This window comes from Salmo trutta, chromosome 38 (assembly GCF_901001165.1).
Source record: "Salmo trutta chromosome 38, fSalTru1.1, whole genome shotgun sequence".
Classification (NCBI taxonomy): domain Eukaryota; kingdom Metazoa; phylum Chordata; class Actinopteri; order Salmoniformes; family Salmonidae; genus Salmo; species Salmo trutta.
In genome coordinates this window covers 10549319-10571338 of record NC_042994.1, presented here as the reverse complement: position 1 = coordinate 10571338, position 22020 = coordinate 10549319, and the positions used below count along the sequence as shown (strand labels likewise).

The window sequence follows — 22020 nt, the reverse complement described above, 5'->3', positions numbered from 1 at the left end:
GAAAAAACAAACAAGATCTTTGGTTTACATGTCCCGATGCTATACCATGGACATAACTACGTTGTATCATTTATGAATAGCAAAGGGATATAGGAGATTGACTTTATTCAGTCGTTTCGACACCTTTTGTAAACTAGTCAACACTTGCCGTTTTTGGTAATCAATCAAAGCACAGTAAATATCCTATGCGCCCCGACTCCGTGGCTGTATAGGCCGATAAAACATCTGAAAGACTGACAGGTGTCTGTACTATCAATAGATCAATAGAAGATGCATATCATTCATTTTAGAGGCAGAAGGCTACATGGACTTTTCTGACTATCTAATTGAAAATTTTAAGTGGAAAAAGTAGCCGGCTTACAATGAGTCTGTTATCGGCTATTTAGCCGACGGCCGGCCGGCGCTTATGGAAAACACTGATGAATGCTTTTTCTCATGAACATATTGACTAAAGCAGCAGTCAGCGGCACAAATGTTTCAGATGAGGGCCTTATTTGTGTGTGTGTGTGTGTGGTGCTCCAAAACAATGACAGCCTCTGTGCAGCTCAGACATCATCATCAGGCAGGTGGGTGGAATATGAATTTGCTTCAGAGTTCAAATACTTCCATTCATTGCCACTCTTTTTGGAACAGGCACATATTTATAAGTGCAAATTCATATTTAATGTCCTCGAACTGTCCTCAAAGTAGTAAAGACAAACTCTTTAGAAATGTTCCCATCACTTCCCAAAGAAGTGCAAATGAGGATACGTACAGATGTAGGATCTTCTTTTGATCATTCGTTTGTTGCTGAGATTTTAGTGTACTAAAACTTGTAGGCTTCTAAAAGTTGTAATTTCCACTTTAAAATGTTAGACTTGATTTTGCCCTAACAAAAAATGTTTCAGGAAATATTGTAGTTTTAATTAATGTCCATTAATTATCAACACACATTTCCTGTTGCTGCAGGATTATTTTCATGCTGTAGCACACTGGTTCAAATCCTTTCTTTCTCTCGGAGGACCTGAGCCCTAGGACTACCTGGCATGATGACTCCTTGCTGTCCCCAGTCCACCTGGCCATGCTGCTGCTCCAGTTTCAACTGTTCTGCCTGCGGCTACGGAACCCTGACCTGTTCACCGGACGTGCTTGTTGCACCCTCGACAATTACTATGATTATTATTATTTGACCATGCTGGTCATTTACGAACATTTTAACATCTTGACCATGTTCTGTTATAATATCCACCCGGCACAGCCAGAAGAGGACTGGCCACCCCTCATAGCCTGGTTCCTCTCTAGGTTTCTTCCTAGGTTTTTGGCCTTTCTCAGGAGTTTTTCCTAGGGAGTTTTTCCCAGCCACCGTGCTTCTTTCACATGCATTGCTTGCTGTTTGGGGTTTTAGGCTGGGTTTCTGTACAGCACTTTGAGATTTCAGCTGATGTACGAAGGGCTATATAAATAAATTTGATTTGATTTGATTTAAGTGTCTATTGACCACCCTTGAGTCAATCTAAGTAACATAATAAAAAAAATCCACATTAAAATCTGTCAGTTTAAGATAGAGATGTTGGCTGCGTCTCAATCCACCGCATCCGCTTATGTCGGCCTTCCACACCTGCGGTGGAAGGTGACCGAGCTACAGCGGTATTTGTCAGAACATGAGACATCCCAAAAATCGGTCTTCTCACGAAAACGTCTGTAGCATCCGAACGGTTTTGCCTACAACCTATGGAAAGGGGAGACTCTCACGAACACAGATGGTGTTCTTCGTTTTGCTCTACGACCCCCACAAGTGTCACGGGATTCATCTGAAGGTAACCCATATAAATGAATGCAATTATGGAGGTAGTTTTGTGCCAAAAAACATAAGGGGTTATTAAGTATGTGTCCAAAAAAACTAAAATATTTCCTGAGCTTTCTTAGATTACCTTGATATAGGACATCTTTTGACAGTTTTTTGGCCATTTATGAATGTCTTATTCAATGTTTTTCTATGGGCTATAGTAGTAAACACCAAATTCAATATTTTATCCCCCAAAAATGTCAATATTTTATCCCAATTTTTTAAAATATTTTTGGGGATACCTAAAGGGCTCCTAAAATGTTAAATCAAATAGCTAAATGGTCCATCATGTGAGCATCTTTAAACAATTACATATGTAAGTTTAGTACCCCCCCATTATATTTGTAAGCATAGAAGTGATGCCTCTTTCTTAATCGTTTGATTGTTGTTGATGTTCTTGCAACAGGATGTCATTTGATAGTGGAGGTACTAACCTCATACATCAGTAAAATGATTAAAAACATCTCCGCTCCCATCACTTAAGAAAGTCTTACGTTCAGCCTTGACTGTAAGATAACACTCCAAGGTTACAACATATGTGATCATGTAATATGCATACTAAACTCAGTATGCAAGAATATCATTAACTGCAAACATCTGTCTTGATAGATATAGTGGATGATTAGCTAGCTGCAACACATGGTGTGATAACGTCTGTATGCAGGATACATCCCTATACAGGGACACTCCAAAAGCAAAACAGGGACGTGGAACTACCATGGGAGCCAGCTAGCACTAGTATATTCGTTTAGCGTGCTAGCAACTGGAACTGCCATGGGACCCAACTGGCTCTAGCATGATAGTTTAGCGTGCTAGCATGGCGCAATTGACCTGTTCCTCACCATACTTCAGCTGGTGGAGTTAAACGCTAGCACGGGAGTGGTTACTCATCTCACTGTTCTTCATGGGAAACAATACAGGTGTGATCTGAGTCAAGGCGAGTTAGCCATGCTCTGGCTGAAGGAAGGGAGTAGCTGTGCATGTGGTGGTAAATGTGATGGAAGCGAACAACCTAACGGTGGAAAAAAACATAGAACATCTGTCAGCCCTAAGGCACAATCTACAAATGAGAGCGAGGCAAGAACACTAAGGCCCATGAGCAGGCTGGGAGAGAGAGAGGGAGGGAGAAGCCAATGGAGAGAGAGAGAACCCCTTGGAGTGCTTCCGCAATCTCACACAGATCACATCTCATGACGCCACATCCGATTAATCTTACATTCCATTATGATTTATTAATGTTCCACGTATCGTGATTGTTTGAGCCAAAGCAAAATCAAGGTTGTGGCAAAACGGCATGCTTCCTTGCCCTTCATGTAGACCTACCTTTGTTGCGTGCCTTTCCTTGTATGACCTCATTATTATGTGATGCGGTGTAGAGGGTCTGCACTCCAAAAATATAATTTACATATTTTTTCATTCTAGAGGCAACAAGTGCAACGCAAACAGTATTATTATTAATATGCTTAATATTAATCCCCCACTAGCTCCGACTAGCTTGTTGTACACAACACTCCACCATGTCTTCCAATTAGTTTTTGTGTGTGTGTTGGGTGGTAGGGGCTAGGATGGGAGTCATAAATCCCCAATTACCGTCAGTGTGAAGATGCAATGTTAGTGTTGGTGAGGTCTGGGCCGGGGTGCAGTGGAAATGTCAAGGTGATAGTCAATTAGTCTAGACTTCAAATGCCTGGGCTCAAGAGACAGTACTTGTGTTTAATAAGGAGAGTTCAAAGTGTTGCAGCACCTGGTTGGCTGGTGGACTCCATCAGGGAAGGGAAAGAAAGAGAAGGGCTCATTATATAGTCCAGAATAGAGAGCTGTAATACTGTATGCAAAAGACAAGACAAAGTTTTAAGGGAGTGATCAAATACGGGTGAAATGAAGAGGTGAACTAATGACGAGGTAATAATGATACAGCCAAATCCAAAAAGATGATCCATGCACCATTTGCCTCAGTGTGTTTTCACTTGTTCAATGTCCCTCTTTCTCTTCCTCCCGCTTGGCCCCCCTTTCATTTTGGTGAGACCTTTGCCCGAGCATCCCAAGTCTCCCGGCTGACATTTTATTACCCTCTTATGAAGACTTCACTTCTTTTCCCATGCCAGACCTTGTCCCTGCTTGACTGCCCTTTTGCCCGTAGCCTTAATTAGGCATCTACTTGGTCTCCCATCCAAAGCAAGACCTGGATTGTGTTCGAAAACGGACTGAAACAGAGGAAGAGACTACCTGGATGTGTCCACTAAGAAATGCTCATTTTAGTTTTCCTTTGTAAAACATTTTAAAACCTACCCTAAATGAACATAACCCTGTAGTTAAACCCATTCAATCCCTTTCTATTGCTGACATGTTCTCCGTAAAAAGGATATGCCCTGGGTTCAAAGCAGCAACCACTAAATAACCCCTTAGGTAGATCTTTAGTAAGCGCTAGGACAGTACATTGTATTAGCAGATGAAGAAAGTGAAGTCCATTAGGCAGAAATGATCTCTCCAAGGCACTGCAGGGCTTTTCATTAAAGATGTATTATCTTTGCTAGGTCTTAGTGAGTGTGTTACACTGAGAACTCTTACAAAGGAAAGAGGAGGCTGTTTTTATTAATTTCAGACAGGCATACAGAGGAAATGAAGCAATTCTGTCAGTAATTAAAATGCACTGTGGACAATTATCTCAGTTGTAATAGCATTGTTAACATACATTCGTAAGACATTATTAATGTAGAATGTCCATGTGAATATTGGAACATTTCACTCACAGTAGGCTAACTTTAGTATCTAATGGTCTGTCCACTGTTTAAGAACATAATTAAGATAGATGTACATTCAGATTTACTGTAGTTCAAGAGCAGTATGTCTTATAAGAATTACGCAATATGATCTTGCTGCCTTTTCTCCTGCCAAGTTGGACGGTTTCGATTCATGATTTTCCTCATGACAAATCCATAAACTTCCTATCCATCAAACTCAAACTTATTTGCTGGGGAGGTTTCTTCTCTTTTTGGACACATTTTGGAATCGCCCTAACTCAAAATATAAATTGGACTATCTGACCAGCTGATGCAGAAAGAACTCTGTGGAATGGCCAAATTGCTAAGTTTTAACGAGAGGAAGTTATTTTAAAACTCTGGGGGCTCCATGGAGGTACTCCAAGGGGTCTGCAAAAATATTTTTTATTTAATAAAATGTTATGAATATCGCTTGCAACAACAGAATAAACACATTTAAAAGTACATACATACAGTAGAAAATAGGATATCTTAGTTCTAATGATGTCAACTTTATTTCTCAACTCCTAATATTGAGCCAATTAAACTCACTGGACTATCTGACATAGGCTTTGAAAAGCACCTGCGTTATAGGCTACCAGTGCAGCAAGTGGCGCTGGCTGCTGGTAAGCTTTCTTAACTCGGACATACAGTTTCGCCAACACATGGCAAACCTTTGTTTAACCAGCTGAACAGCTGCTCTTAGCCACTGGTGCAGCGGAAACTCCCACAGGGGGGCACAAGCTCTGGGGGCTGATGAGCTCATCCAGCTCACACCTGTGTCTACATTTTATTCATGTTTTTAAGAAATTATTTTGACAGTAACCCTCCTTTTTAATTTCCACATCTAGCAAGTGAAGTGTTTATTGTCCAATCTACATGGTAGTAGGTTAGCCAGACAGACTATATAGTTGTCATGCATCTAATTAGCCTATTACCGAGCAGTGCCGGCGGCAGCCCGCCTCGGCCTCTTCACCTATTTGGCTATCAAAAGCTCAAAAAAGTTAGGTGAATCAGGTCGGACTCGGATGGAGAGTGAGTGCATTGTTGAAGATGGATGAACAAAAACAAGACCAAGTGGTCCACAAAAACGCAGCAAAAAAAGTTTTATCTGACCAACCTCATGCCAAATGACCACCTTGTCCTCGACTGACGAAACATCAGGTGGAAGCTAGTAGGCCTAGTTATGCAGCAGCTAGCGCTAGCAGCCTGCCAGTCCAGACTGAGACCTCAGTGCCCGGGCCCTGCTATATGAGTGGACTTATAGCATGGCCCTCCTCTTCTTCCTCCCCTTGCGAATAGTGACAGTTCCTCTAGTGAGAGTGTCGAGCCTCCACCTCCTCCTCCTCTCCCAGAAAACCAAGCTGACGGTAAGCCTACGAGTGATGAGACGGATAGCCCACAGCGTGGAGTCCGGGTTCCAGTGTGTAATATATATAGGCTACCATGCTAAGTACTGTATATAGCTATAGATAGGCTAGACTGAATTGTCTGTATAATGAAACAATCCCTAGTAAGCTATTGTTTTGATCATTGGCATTAATAGACTGGTTTTATGTTCTACCCAAGCTGCGCGAGAGCGTGAGGACGGCAAAGGTAGGCTTATAGGGCTACCGGACAGTTGTATCCTATTTAAAAACATATATTGGTTACTGATTAGTATCTTGTTGCATAGAACATTCATTTTACAATCTGCAACGTTTGAATGTCCTACTTTAATTACTGAGCAAGTAAATACATTATTGGAACCAGACAGCATTCTAAACAGCAGCATTGCAACACTGTAGGCCTATAGCTTAGTGAAACATAAATGTTAGGCTTAACATGAGAAAATGACAATCCCCCCCAAAAAACATGTATCCATTAAAGCAAAGCTGTAGCCTACTACAAGCACTAGCACCAATCTGATAGCCTATCAATAGGCAGCCACATTGTCATTGTCGTGTGTGTAGGTGGCAGGGAAGTCAGGCGCAGGAGAAACCAACTTGGTGTAACTGGAGTCGTTTAAATATTATAAAACAAACTCCAAAAAACCAACGTACATATAAATAAACATGGGTAAACAAGACAAAACCAATAGAAAATGAAAAATGGATCAATGATGGCTAGAAGACCGGTGACGTCGACCGCCGAGCACCACCCGAACAAGGAGGGGCATCGACTTCGGCAGAAGTCGTGACACACATAGACGTTGCAATTTCAGAACCACAGACAGCGATCGGTAGACTATACTGAGGGGCTGACGCATTAGACTTTGCGGGGGTCCAGAGAAACTGCGCTACGCCAGTGCTCTTAGCCAAAATGTGTTTGGAGTTACACTTCCTCTTCCAATTATAATGTGGGGAAGTCAAAATGTAGAAAAACTTCCCAAATATATTCATTATAAAATGTTAATTACTTCTCCTTGCCATTATCATTCACCTGATGATAAGACAAGACGTGAAAGAAACAAGTTTTTGCTAACATATGATGAGGGTTCCTGGGTCGCTGGTTTGCCTGTGAGGGGGTCCCTTGGCAAGAAAAGGTTGAAGACCCTTGGTCTAGTTATGTTGGGTATTGTGTAATTGTGATTTGGGCCACTAGATGGTGGCTGATTCATGGCTTCTACACTACTTTGCTGCTCTTCAGACGTCTCTACAAGGCGAAAGAGACAGTCAAGACTTACCTTTTTTGTCTGAGGCGTTCACTTACTGGTCACCGACTGTCCATGGAATGACATGAGCGAACAAGCAACTCCTATTGTTTTCCATTCAACAACAAATGCACCTGCTGCTAGTTTACAGGAAGTAACATCTGTCATGTTGCCCATTCAAACTCTCATAATCATGTCTGGGTTGTCAAACTAGTAGCAACATGTCAGCCTAAAAGTGGGGGTCTGTTGTTAGGAGCTACAATTTAGTGAGTACTACTTTCCCTCTACTCTTCTCCATGAATTTCCTTGAAATCTTGCCATTTGAACTTCCTATAGTGCAGAGAGAGTATATTTGTCGCTTGGGCACCGACTGTGTTACGCTTGGATTTAGAGAGAGGCTTCACGATCCAATTACTGTGACTGGGGTGAAATGGAAAATATGGGCCTAATTTCATTAATATTCTATCACTGAGTATTTACTGCTGCACGGCTGTTAACTCACTGTGTTATTCATCGCACACTTCTTAAACGTCTTGCAGTTGGTGGCTGCTTCATTATCCTTTGGTCATTTTGAACCTCTTTGGCCTCATAAACTAAATACGTGCACACGCACATACATATACACACACTGGAGCGTGCACACACACACACACACACACACACACAATGGTAGCAATTCCAGGCATGCCCTTTCTTTTCCCCGTGCCCCATCAGGGGAAAGTGTGAAGTGTAGAAATTAACAAAATGCCAGGGTTTATGTGTGGATTACAGAGCATTGAACTCTGATGGAGAAAGTTTCGGGGTCAGCGTGATTCCTTGAGACTCTATTTTTCAGTTTTTCTCATTTTATTTCCAAAACTCTGTTAAGAAAAAAGTGAAGGATTTAACAAGCATAACATTAAGCAACATTTGGACATGAATTTTCAGAGTTGTTTTGACCAGAGTGTGATGGTTTCTTGAAATTGCCACTGGAAACGTTGATTGAGTCAACGTGTTCAGTCTGTCATTTCCTGTCTAAACATGACACCGTAATGTCATGTTGTGTGAAGAGGATGTTGACATTTCTATGCAGTTTTATAGAAATCTGTTCAATTACAAGGTAAAGCTCCAAGATAACGTATCTAAAGATACAGCTATGTCTAAGCAAACAGTCATGTAATTCTGCATGATGAGGATGCTGTTGACATTTTTATACAGTTTTATATAAATATGTAAAAAGACAAGGTAAAGCTCAGAGAAAACATAAGTCTAAAGGCTTATCCATGTTAAGTGAAGATGAGTATTTAGATAAAAGTATAACTGCTGAATACTTGGCAACTTCATTGCCCTGTTTACCGCTCATGGTTAATGTCATCTTATGAAGCGGGAATATAGTATTCAACACAACTCCTACAGGATTCATTCCCTCACTGCCACATCTGTCCAACTCTTCCCCTCATTTCTCTCTCATCTGAAGGTTATAAGTGGAACTAATCAGATACACAACCACATCCCCGAGAAGCTCACCAGAGTCTTTATAATCCATGTCGCACTAGGATATATCGATTTCCATATTCCAAAAACAAATTATTGAAATAAGTCGTTGTGAGTGTTCCCCGAATTGATGAAACCGCTTATAATCCTCCCTTCACAATATCTGCATTAGCCTACATAGACTATGCTAGAATAGGGCTGTATCACAATAGCTGCATTAGCCTAAATAGGCTAGGCTAGAATAGGGCTGTATCACAATAGCTGCATTGGCCTACATAGGCTAGGCTAGAGTAGGGCTGTATCGCAGTAGGGTGTTGTTTCCATATTTATAGGAGCAGACAAAGTTTTAATAGTGCCCAGAGTTAAAACACTGTCTCTTACAAAGTGTTAATTGTGTGTGGAATGTAAAAAGAAACCGTGTTGGGTGCTGCATTTGATGTTTGATTGGATTGGTCAGCATGTGGATCACGTATGGCGCCACGCTAGCTAGCTCACTGTGATTGATGAACTTGTGTTTGGGGTCGGCCCACTATAGCTACCATTACCATGCATAGTTTGACAAATGACTTAGCAAGCTTGAGCAGGCGCGGCTGAGACTCTATGTTATATAGCCAATGGTTTCTGCTGGAAGTGTATTGGGCATTTTAGCTCATGCCCCATTCCCAAACCCACCGCTATTGATGGTAATCAGGTAAACTTAGGAGATTTGTCAAATGGGGAAAAGCCGAGAAAGAGTGATAACTGATTGGAAAGACATCTGTCATGTGACACAGCGGAACCTGTTAAAATCACCTTGGGTTGTTGGTTGAAGGTTGTGTCTCCCTACTCCGTTAGCCTTTTCTCTATCCTCTATAACCCAGTCAGCATGGTTCCATAGCAGTGTGATCCCTGCACAACTGGTGTCATTAATTACAATTTGCTAGCTAAATGTTATCAGTGGTCTGGCTGGGGAAGGGTGAACTATAGAAATATGGTGGTGTGAGGAGACTCATAGACTTCAACGGTTTGACGGTTCCATAATGTCTTGACACTGAAGCTGTGGGGGTTTCAGAGTCGTTGTCTGACACTGAAACTGTGGGGGTTTCAGAGTCGTTGTCTGACACTGAAACTGTGGGGGTTTCAGAGTCGTTGTCTGACACTGAAACTGTGGGGGTTTCAGAGTCGTTGTCTGACACTGAAACTGTGGGCACTACTGGGATGGATGAGTTAGGATAATATGTGCCAATCAGTTCATGGTTTTATTAACACACACACACACACACACACACACACACACACACACACACACACACACACACACACACACACACACACACACACACACACACACACACACACACTACTTCCTTCCCACTGTGCTACTGATAAGGGGTTATGTAAGTGTTCAGGATGACTGATTCAATTACATTTGCCGCTGATTATATCTTTTGATATATGTGTTTTTTTTCTCATTTGGCACAATCACAGGGAAAAAAAATTGTGAACCTCCAAGAAAAGAACAAAGCTTGTGGGAAATTAAAGCTTTCAAAGCCTGACTGAACAGAGCGCAGGAGAAAGAGAGAGGGGGAGAGCAATCTGAATGCGTTACCCATACACACTCAGTACAAGATAGGCAAAAGGTGTTTTAAAAGACTGTCTGTACAGCAATAATTAGGATCTAGCAGAGCGGAACACAGGTTTATAATTGAGATATCTAACAAGCGGGAGATGACAGTGAGTCTACAGACGCCAACTTAGAACCACAAATTACTGACATTATATCTGTTATTAAATGTAGACTTTATAATCAAATCATATAATCTAATAATTATTTAATTTTTTCAATCATGCAACTTCAAACTCTCAAGCTTCCTATCACATGGATTCAGTGGCGGTCGGTGACGTTTAAGATGAGGGAGGATGGGCATGGCCTTATTTCTGTTACCAGCTCAATGTAAAATCGATAGGTTTAGGTTACTACATGAAACTCAAATTTTCCCTATTCCTATCATGAGGTTGCTACAATCTAACCTATGAATGAAAGTTTACAGCTAATTTGCAAAGGTCGAGAGGACAATTGGAGTAATCAAGGTGACAGACAGTGACACATTCAATACTTTGCACACTCTTGGCTGTATCTAGATGATCTAGGGTGTAATCATTAGTCCAACAGTTGCAAACAAGAGTTTCTGTTTGACAAATTCAGGTATGTTTATCCCTGTTTCGTTACATTTGCTTCCATTTAAGAAATGTTTTTCAACAAAATCGGCAGAATGAATGCACCCTAATCACACGCAAACACAGTTCACTTTCATAGCAGCCACATACAAACAGCATGATCATTTTGCTCATTGTATAATTCCTTCTCGCATCTACACGCTCTCCTCCGCTCACATTTTCCCTTCGCTTGTGGACTTCAGTACACAACACATTAGCTGTCTGGACCAGGTGAAAAAACCTTTCTAAGCCAAACCTTCATATCGTAACCGCTAACCGCGACACACGTGCTACATCATTGTCACCATATTAGCTAACGTCATAGTCAACATGGTTACTAGAACTAACACGTTAGTAAACCCGCTACAATCATGCAGTACAGTGTACAGTCAGCAAGCAGTTTAGCAGTTACACTGATGGGGCCTGGTAACAATACATGAATTAAACCAAAAGCTTACCTTGACTTGGAAGAGTTCCAGTGTTGGATAGCCATAGCCAGCTAGCTAACATAGCATCCCTCTCTGTTTGAGCTGGGTATTTGAGTAGGTTAAACTAGCTAGCTAAGTGAAAGTGAAAAGAAATACAAGAAAATATAGCTCTCCCTCTCTTGCTTCTTCATTTTTAACGAAATGTATTTGTTAAACTGTTCAACTATTGGCTTTCTCTTTCATTGAGTCTACTACTCACCACATTTTGTGCACTGCCGTGCTAGCTAGCTGTAGCTTATGCTTTCAGTACTAGATTCATTCTCTGATCCTTTGATTGATTGGGTGGACAACATGTCAGTTCATGCTGCAAGAGCTCTGATAGGTTGGCGGACGTCCTCCGGAAGTTGTCACAATTACTGTCTAAGTCTATGGAAGGGGGTGATTTTGTATTGAAGTCTTTGTACCCAGAGGAGGATCGAAACTAGCTGTCCACCGAGTACACCATGGTGCTACCCTACAGAGTGCTGTTGAGGCTGCTGTAGATCTTCATTGCAAAACAATGTGTTTTAATACATTATTTGGTGACGTGAATACATTTTGTATAATTTTATCTAAAAAGGATAAGTGCTTTAATGTTTCACAATTTTTTATGATATTTACTGAGTAGGATGGTCCTCCCCTTCCTCCTTTGAGGAGCCTTCACTGCATGGATTACCAAATTATATACCATTTAAATTGGAGTTATCTTTATCCAACACTGATTCAAACCAAGCCTCACTCCCAAGCCAACTATAATATCTCCCAGTCTTCCAGGACCAGCTCCCTCCATGGCTAGCTCTGATTCTATTTCTGTCTTCTCTCATTCAGATCATGCTTCTGACTGACCTGGAGGTGGAAAGCAGCCTGCTGATCAGCTCCGATGAGGGAGCCACCTATCAGAAGTACCGCCTCAGCTTCTACATCCTCAGCCTTCTCTTCCACCCCGAGCAGGAGGACTGGATCCTTGCCTACAGCCATGACCAGAAGGTAAGAGGAGAGGGAGGAGAGAGAACTGACTGACACACGCGACCACACACAGACACACAGAGATCACTTAACTACTGTATCTGGTAGCTAGCTATAGTCTCTTTTTGTCATCAGAGGCTTTCTGTCTTTCGTCGGTTTTGCCCTCTGTCAGACATCAAAACAAGACGAGCTGTTATGAATGAAGGATTCTTTTTTGTTGTTGTTTCGTGTCAAATCGCCAATTGGCAACCCATCCCTGATGGGATTAATTGACACAAACAAACATTACAATAATTCACTATGGTAATTAAATGATAATTCTTCTGAGTCAGGCGGTGGGGTGAGGGATGAGGTGGCATCAGTTGGGGACTAGTTACTCTGCAGTTGAGTGAGTCACGTTACCATGGCGAGAGAGAGAGAGACTTGATTAGCATATCTTGTGGATTGTCAGTGGATTTAAACTTATGATAGCCCTCAACTAAGAAAGTGAGTGGGTTTTAAGCTATGAGGGTTGATGATTGTTGATTCTATTTAATATATTGGAGTTTAGACGAGTGGCAAAGTCAATTCTTCATTACTTACTCAACGATTTGCTTTATTTTAATACATTGAGTTTCTGTGGCTGAGACTAGAGCCATATACTCTATACCCCATATACTCCATATATAGTGTCATATACTCAATCTACTACATATTGCTGTATATGGAGCCATACTCCATATATAGTGCTATACTGTACACTCAATATTCTCCATATATTCCATATATAGTGCCATACACTCAATATACTCCATAAGTCCTACTGCATATGTGTCTCAGGTGGCCCTACATGAGGATTTTCCGGTGCAGTTTGGGGACTTTAGAGGACGAATCTCTAAGTCCCTTAAGCTCCTCATCCGTTAAATGTAGGCCCGGCAATCCTTCCAATAACTTTAGGAGAAAGCAAAACCAACAGAGGTGAATCCAGATAAACAGTCATATGCACCTTAACAAAGGTTAAATGTGTATTATATACCCTCAGACCGAGGGTTTGACTAATTCATTTTCTCCATGACTCAGGGATTTGATATCCCCTACAGTATTTTCGGAAAAGGCATCAAAGGTATAAAAAATGTGGCGATGAATCATCAAGATTCTAGTCCAAGGGAATGAAGCGTTGCCGTTTTAAGAATATATGAGACGCTGTCTGATGATGGTAATTACTGATGAACTACTGAGGCAGGAGATGGTAATATGTAAAATATATATTCCAGACCTGCGATTTATAGCAATTTTGAGAATGACCATTACCATTAATAAATGCCTTGCTTGCAGCCAGAGCAATTTGGGCCTAATGTTTTACATCTGATAAATAATGAATGTTTCACTTTTCTTTCCTGAGGAGGTACTTAGTGTAACTTGGGAGATGTTTGGCTGTAGTTATAAGATGCACCTGGCCATGCATGTACTGTACACTGAGTGTACAAAACATTAAGAACCGCTTCCTAATGTTGAGTTGAACCAACCCCCAGGGATGCCAGCCCATGTTGACTCCAATGTTTCCCACAGTTGTGTCAAGTTGGCTGGATGTCCTTTGAGCATGAAAAACCCAGCAGTGTTGCCGTTCTTGAGACAAACTGGTGTGCCTGGCACCTACAACGATACCCCCTTCATAGACACTTAAATCTTTTGTCTTGCCCATTCACCCTCTGAATGGCACACATACAAAATCCATGTCTAAATTGTCTCATAGCTTAAAAATCCTTCATTTACTTGTCTCCTCCACTTCATCTATACTGATTGAAGTGGATTTAACAAGTGATATAAATAAGGGATCATAGCTTTCAACTGGATTCACCTGGTAAGTGTATGTCATGGAAAGAGCAGGTGTTCATAATGTTTCGTACACTTAGTGTATACAGCATACAGGTTTAATATATGTGCGTACCTCTCATTCTCTCTCTCAATCTTTCCCTCTCTCTCTTCCTCCTTTTCTCTCAATCTCAATCGCTCACTCTCCTTACCTACCCCCCTCTCTACTTACCTGACTACCCAGACTCATTGCTCCAGCTAAATACTACGCCACGCCCACGAGCGTTAGTTTATTCTCCGCAATGAGTCTGAATCTGAATACCTCCCTGACGATTTATTGAATGCAAACAAATTCTATCCATTTTGATTGGTCCCAGAAACCGATGGGTTGGGCCGGAGCCAGAACACACGTGGGTAAAGCAGTGGGTTTGAAAACTGGCTTTGATAACCTGATTGGTTAGAAATGATCCAATCACTGATGACTTTGTTTTGTACAACACCCCTCATTTTGACATCACGACAAATAGCTTCAGTGATGGCAGTCTCGGACGAGCAACGGAAGGATTCAGTTTGAGTCGTCAGGCAACCCCTCTACCTCCCTCCCTCCCTCCCTTCCTTCCTTCCTTCCTTCCTTCCTCACTCCCTCTCCCTCTCTGCTGCTCCTGTCTTTCCCCTTTCCTTCATTTCTCTTGCAGTGGTCCCTTAGAGCTATTCCTCCTCATTATTTGCATGTCTTAGATTGAGGAACTTCTAGAAAACACACACACACACACACACACACACACACACACACACACACACACACACACACACACACACACATACACACACACACAGAGAGAGAGAGAGATTACTTATCTACTGTATCTGGTGGCTAGCTACGGTCTCTTTTGTCATCTGAGGCTTTCTGTCTTCTGTCGGTTTTGCCCTCTGTCAGACATCAAAACAAGGTGAGCTGTTATGAGTCAGGTGGAGGGTGAGAGTGAGGGGTGAGGCAGCATCAGGGGACAATTTTTTTCTGCCGGTGAGTGAGTGGCGTGACCATTGTCTGACTCATTACTCATATTCAGATATGACAAAGAGAGAAGGAGGGAGGAGGGGGAGAGAGGGAGAAGGAGGGAGAGAGAGCGATTAGACGAGTTAGAAACTCGATTGGTGTCGGTGGATGTAAACTGAAAGTAGTCCTGAAGGTAGCCATGAACTTTCCTGAAAGCGAGTAGCATTCACACGAAGTGGGTTGATGATTGTTGACATAACGACACTAGACTGTGTAATATGTTTAAGTTCAACTGAGTGGCAAAGTCAAGTAGTCATAACTTACTCAAACTGATTTGCTCATACTTGAATAAATTCAGTTCTTGTGACTGAAACCAGAGCCATATACTCCATATACAGTGCATTCAGAATGTATTCAGACTCCTTGACTTCTTCAACATTTTGTTACGTTACAGCCTTATTCTAAAATTGATTAAATAGTTATTTTTCCTCATCAATCTACACACAATACTCCATAATGACAAAGCAAAAACAGGTTTTTGGAATTTTTTTAAATGTATTAAAAACCAACAACTGAAATATCACATTTACATAAGTATTCAGACCCTTTACTCAGTACTTTGTTGAAACACCTTTGGCAGCGATTACAGCCTTGATTCTTCTTGGGCATGACGCTACACGTTTGGCACACCTGTATTTGGGGAGTTTTTCCCATTTTTCTCTGTAGAATCTCTCAAACTGTCAGGTTGGATTTGGAGTGTTGCTGCATATATATTTTCAGGTCCAGAAATGTTTTATTGGGTTCAAGTCCGGGCTCTGGCTAGGCCACTCAAGGACATTCAGAGACTTTCCCGGAGCCACTCCTGCGTTGTCTTGGCTGTGTGCTTCGGGTCGTTAACCTGTTGGAAGGTGAACCTTCGCCCCAGTCTGTGGTCCTGAGCGCTTTCATCAACGATCTCTCTGTACTTTGCTCCGTTCATCTTTCCCTCAAGCTTGACTAGTTTCCCAGTCCCTCTACGGTGAAGCATGTTGGTGGCAGCATCATGCTGTCAGGATGTTTTTTATCTTTGTCATTATGGGGTATTGTGTGTAGATTGATTGAGGGGAAAAAACGATTTTATCCATTTTAGAATAAGGCTGTAACGTAACAAAATTTGGAAAAAGGGAAACGGTCTGAATACTTTCCAAATGCACTGTATAGTGCCATACACTCAACATACTTCATATATTTCATAGAGTCCTATAGATGGCCCTACATGAGGACTTTCTTTTGCAGTATGGGGACTTTTGAGGACCAATACCTAAGTCCCTTAAAAGGAAACTTCACAATTTTTCAACTACATGAACATCACTTCCAGCACCACCCCAACATCAACATATGTGACAATTGTTTATTTCTATGTTTGGTAGTAAAAATAGATAGAGGAAGATATGTGTTTCCAATGACATCATCATTGTGCATCGTGTGATTTTGACCAATTGTACGTAGGCATTGCCAACTAATTGCCTACTAATTATCTACTAATTGGTGATGATGTCCTTGGAAAGACTCATCTTTCTCTGTTGTTTTTACTACAAAACATAGAAATGGGCCATTTTCACATATGTTAATGTTGGGGTGATGCTGGAGATGATGAAAATGATGTAGATTTCCCTTTAAGCTCCTCATCCGTTAAATGTAGGCCCGGCATTCCTTCCAATAACTTTAGGAGAAAGCAAAACCAACAGAGGTGAACCCCGATAAACAGTCATAAGCACCTTAACAAAGGTTAAACGTGTATTATATACCTTTTAGACCGAGGGTTTGACTAATTCCTTTTCTCCATGACTCAGGGATTTTATATCCCCATTTAAGCTCGATGAATCAGACAAACATATAAACATTGTGCTTATAATTAGTTAATATTGGAGTCTAAGGGAATGAAGTGCATATCTTTATCGAATAAATGGTTATGGAATGGATAATGAATAAATAATCATCTAATACATGAGACACTGTCTTGTGATGGTAATTGTCTGTGAATTACTGAGGCAAGAGAGAAGGTAATTATGCCAAAGATATATTCCAGACCTGCGATATATAGCCATTTTGCGAATTACCATTACCATGAATAAAATGCCTTGCTTGCAGCCAGAGCCATTTGGGCCTAGTGTTTCACATCTGATAAATAATAATAATAATTTTTCAAGAGGAGATACTTATTGTACTTCAGGAGGTTTTCGGCTGTTGTTATAGGATGCACCTGGCCATGTGTGTATATATATGCTAGGCTCTCACTTCTTTCTTGACTTTTCTCTTTCTCTCTCTCTCTCTCTCTCTGCCTTTCTCTCTCTCTCTCTCTCTCTCTCTCTCTCTCTCTCTCTCTCTGTCTATTTTAATCTCAATATCTCTCACTCTCTCTCTAAATCTCAATCTCTCACTCTCCCCTCGTCTCCCTCTATCTCCTGCTCCTGCTCCCGTCTTTTCCATTCTATTTATTTACTCCCTTGGAGCTATTCGTCCTTCCTCCTTGGCATTTCCTAGATTGGAGAACTGGCTCTCTAGCCAGTACTTATTTCAGTGTACAAATCCCTCTCACTCTCCCTCCTCTCCAACTTGCCTGACTAAGTGCTAACACTGAGTGTGTCTCAAATGGCACCCTATTCCCTATATGATGCACTACTTTTGACCAGATCCGTAAGGGCCCTGGTTAAAATTAGTGCACTAACTAGGGAATTGGGTGCAATTTGAGACACAACCTCAGTGTGGGGGTTAGCTAATTAGTCAGAGTGATTTCCTGCCTCTCTACCCCTTCTTCTTGCATCTGTTTAATTCAACTCTGTTCCTTATGAAAGTCATAGCTCAGCTCAAATAGCATTTTCACATTTTCCATTGCCATGTATTGACATCGAAATATATTGACCATGTTCTGTGGCCAGAATAGCATATGATCATAGGCAGATATTGTATAAGGCACAAATGGTATGGAAGGAACCGACTGTATAGTACATGCAGTACAGTACTGCACATACATAGTAGTAACGTGTTCAACCTGACCTGATCTAATGTTATGACATGGTTATGGAATGTTTAATGATGTTACAAATGGTATTAGTATGTGTTTTGGACTGAAGACCTCAATGGTTGGCCTTCACTGGTGTTCTTTGAAGACCATTGTGTAAAGACCTTGTTAAAGACCTTATGTAATGGAACATCATTTCACTACAGTTCAAATGCCTGCAATTCAGCTTAGCTTTAATGGTGGTTCGGATTAGTTTAATTAAACATGATTATCAATTGAATAACAACAACTGTCAAGGGGATTATTTGAATGAAAATGTGCTGATATTGAGGTCTGTTAACTGAGGCCTTGACTTCACCCTTCAGGAAAGAGTAAATAAATACAATAAAAAAAAGAAACAAATATAAACAAACAGTATCACCGTTCAGTTGGCCGTTAATAAATGACTGTTTACATGTTATGCTTGATTGCTCACGTTTAAAATGGAAAAAGTCCACAAACTAAAACAATTAAATAAAGTCTCATGCCTCGTTGACTTCTCTGCTGTAATCAGTAAACTAATACATCATTTGGCTTAGCTGTCGCAGGTGTTTTTGTAAAAAAAAGAAAGTAACACATCCAAACTTTTACAACTTTACCATTCTCACTTGGTTTGCACCTCATTGGCTGGACAGCAGTAAACAAATTAAGCTCAAAAAACAACAAACAAAATAAATCCCAATATTGACATTATTCATGAATAGTTCACAGTAACCAGTTAGTAAGAAAAAATACTGACTCCAAAATAAATAGTGAAAAAAGAAGCAAGCAAAAGGCATTTATTCCATGCTTATTCAAGATATTCAATTGTACCATGCTTCCTTCCCCAAATAAGCTTTCCTGTTTCTTGAAAGAATCCCCCCTCGGCTCAAACCATCTACCGATTGAGATTGCGATATCTGTGTGTGTGTGTGTGTGTGCCCGTGTGTGCGAACCATCTCTGTGTAGCAGCTCTCAGTAGAGATTGGGATATCTCAGCAACCTACCGAAGTGCTGACTTGCGAAACAATGTTCACATTGAGACCACCGGTTGTGCCACGGCTCCCCTGCTAGGCCCCCCGCCACACACACACACACACACACACACACACACACACACACACACACACACACACACACACACACACACATCAGCCCCCCCCCCCCCCCCCCCCCCCCGCTGATCTCTAGCCTTGTTAGGAGTATGTAGCCATATCTCCAGTACAATGACACCCTCACCATACACAATCCCTTTTACAGCTTCATATTTAACCTGGGAATGTGTGTGGGGTTTTCACATGGAAAGAATGTGTGGAGAATTGACAGATTGTGTCCTCAGCTTCAGCCCTGTTCTGGTGATTCTTCTGAGGCACATTTGTGTTGCTCTCTTGTGCCATGTAGGTAACATAGCTTCTCAAGAATGTAAATGAACTTGAGAGAAATTTTTCCTACGCAAGTAGAAGTAATTGCATGATTGCATTACTTGTGAAGTGGACAGGACTAATTATAGAACGAGTTATGCTCATATTGTATCACATTGACTGTAATGGGAAAATGCTAAACTATTTGAATTAAAGTAAATTATATCTGGACTGTCATTTAGGGTTTGTGTTGAATGATTATTTTACAGTATTCATTTAATCTGTCTTGACTAACTGAATACAGTATGTAATGCCCATCGGCTTTCTCCCCACAGCTGTACAGCTCGGTGGAGTTTGGAAGGAGGTGGCAACTTGTCCATGAGAGGGTGGCCCCCAATCGATTCTACTGGTAAGCACAGCAACCTATAACCTTCTTCCTGTCTTCCCTAATGTCAAGACTAACTATACATTGAAATCATTTTTGGTGAATCCTCTTCTTTGCATTACATTATTGACGTGTGAGCACCTGTGCTTTCTCAACATGAGATAGCAAGGTACTGGCACTCCAAAGAGGTTCAGACTTCTAACGAATGCAGCGGCCCATTAGGGCTTGTTAGTGAATTCACTGCACTGAATGGTTCAGCATTTGAAATGCATCTAACGATGTGGTCTTCATTTGGTTGAGCGTGGCTAGTGGACACGGGAATGTGAACAGACCGAGTAGTCAACACATGAGTGGGATTTTGGATGAGTTTTGTGATTTCAGTCGGACCTGTTGGAGCTCTGGAGGGTCCTGTTCAATGTTATTCCTAAAGCAAGGTTATATACAAGGTTTTGGAGTTTAGTTTGGAATGTTAGTTTGAGGGAGTTAAATGGATTTGGATATGTATGAAATACCTTGTACAATTAATGCTGCGAATATATATTTATTCTTCTTTTTTATGAACTTCTCCATCATGGGATACAGCAGTCCTTGATAATACTTGATAATAAGAGCATTGTAGTTTGATTTGATCTTCTGTTTCAACCATATAGCCTTAGGTCTTTGAAAGCATGACCTTACTTGACTGTCAGTCAAATCAACCCCATGAGAATGCTCTTGTCTTCTCTCTATATTCTGCTGGGATTTGATCTTCCTTCTACTGTTTCATTTCTTGTTATCCTCCTCTGTTCTTCATCTGTTCTACTTCGTAGCTGGTCCCACATCTGCCAGACATGAACTGTCAAATCCAGTCATTTTTAAACACAACTGGCTTAAATCGGATGTATAAAAAAAAAGCTTTTGTTGAGTAAATTCGTGAGAAACTGTCAGTGGTAACAAGCTAGGCAGTTCTGGGAAGAGGATGCCTAGAGGGTTTGCTTCTGCACTCCTTGAGTGAGTGAGATTTATTTTTAGGACTGTGTGAACCCTGTTAATAAGGTTTTGGGAAACTTCCTTTCTGAATCGGACCATTGTAGTTGAAAAGAAAAGGCACAGTCGTGAGCAGGTTAACGTGTTTTGTCATGAATCTTGTTCTGGAGGCAGCTTTGCAGAGTGGTCGCTAGCACAGCCACAAATTCATAAAATCTGATTTTCAACCTAACCCTAATCTTAATCACGCTGCTAACCCTGATGCCTAACCCTAACATTAAATTAGACCAAAGAGCTAATACATTTTTACAATATAGCCAAATTTGACTTTTCAGCTGGCCCATCAAGCAAAGATCGGTCAGTTCTGACTTGAGGACAGGACTCATCCCAAAAAACGTCAACCTGCCAGTCGTGAGCAGATTTTCATCTAGAATCTGTATCACATCTATAGATCACATCCTCTCTGGGTTTTTTATGTGAGGCAAGAGCTCCATCGCATGAAAATCCTTCTAATCATTTTTACCTATTTAAACCACTAGTCTCAAGGGAGACAACATCACAGCTAATCACATGTCAAATCATTATTGCTGCCCCTTATATCTTCCCACATTGTAGATATTGTAGATTCAAACTCACCACTAGTACAGTCTATGAGAATTGAAATAAGTGAGCTTAAAGAATGGTTGTTCACCCTTAGTTTTTAAACTGAAGAGAGAATGAGGGAGAAAGGTAAATAGGTCAGTCTCCAGAGATGATGCGTTTTATCTAGGAAATCACCAATACTGCCAAAAAGTGCCATAATTAAGACCAGGGGGTGGGCTCTGTGCGTGATCTCATCTCCCTTTGTGTGCTGTCCTCTTTGCTCTATGAAGATATCCCTCTGATTTCCTTTTAGTAAATATTTCAGGCCTGTAATGATTTTGTGCAGCTGCACCGTGTCTGCGGGCGTTCTGAGCAAGCAAATCAATTACTTTCCCTCTTGCTAGTTTCAGGATGTGTTCCCCATCAATCTGTCAGGAAAGTAAGGGCAGTTTGGTACGGTTTGGCCTTGAACACGGTAACATCACACGTAACACCTGAGGTAGTTTTTCTTTTTACCTCAATGAACAACCTTTTGAGGTGTTCCTCAGGGTTATAGCCTGGGGCCCTTGAATTTTCTGGCAATCGTCATTCTGGTTGTAAT

General features: G+C 41.2%; 1 protein-coding gene across 3 annotated transcripts in view; it reads left to right on the top strand.

Annotated features, from left to right (window-relative positions):
• The window catches only part of LOC115178059 (VPS10 domain-containing receptor SorCS1-like), a 167059-nt gene that overhangs the window by 104044 nt on the left and 40995 nt on the right, over positions 1-22020 (top strand). For all 3 annotated transcript variants that reach the window (XM_029739085.1, XM_029739086.1, XM_029739087.1), the window contains exons 4-5: positions 12181-12339; positions 19822-19895. In XM_029739085.1, the coding sequence (XP_029594945.1) occupies positions 12181-12339; positions 19822-19895 (233 nt within the window). The remainder of the gene's footprint in view (positions 1-12180; positions 12340-19821; positions 19896-22020) is intronic.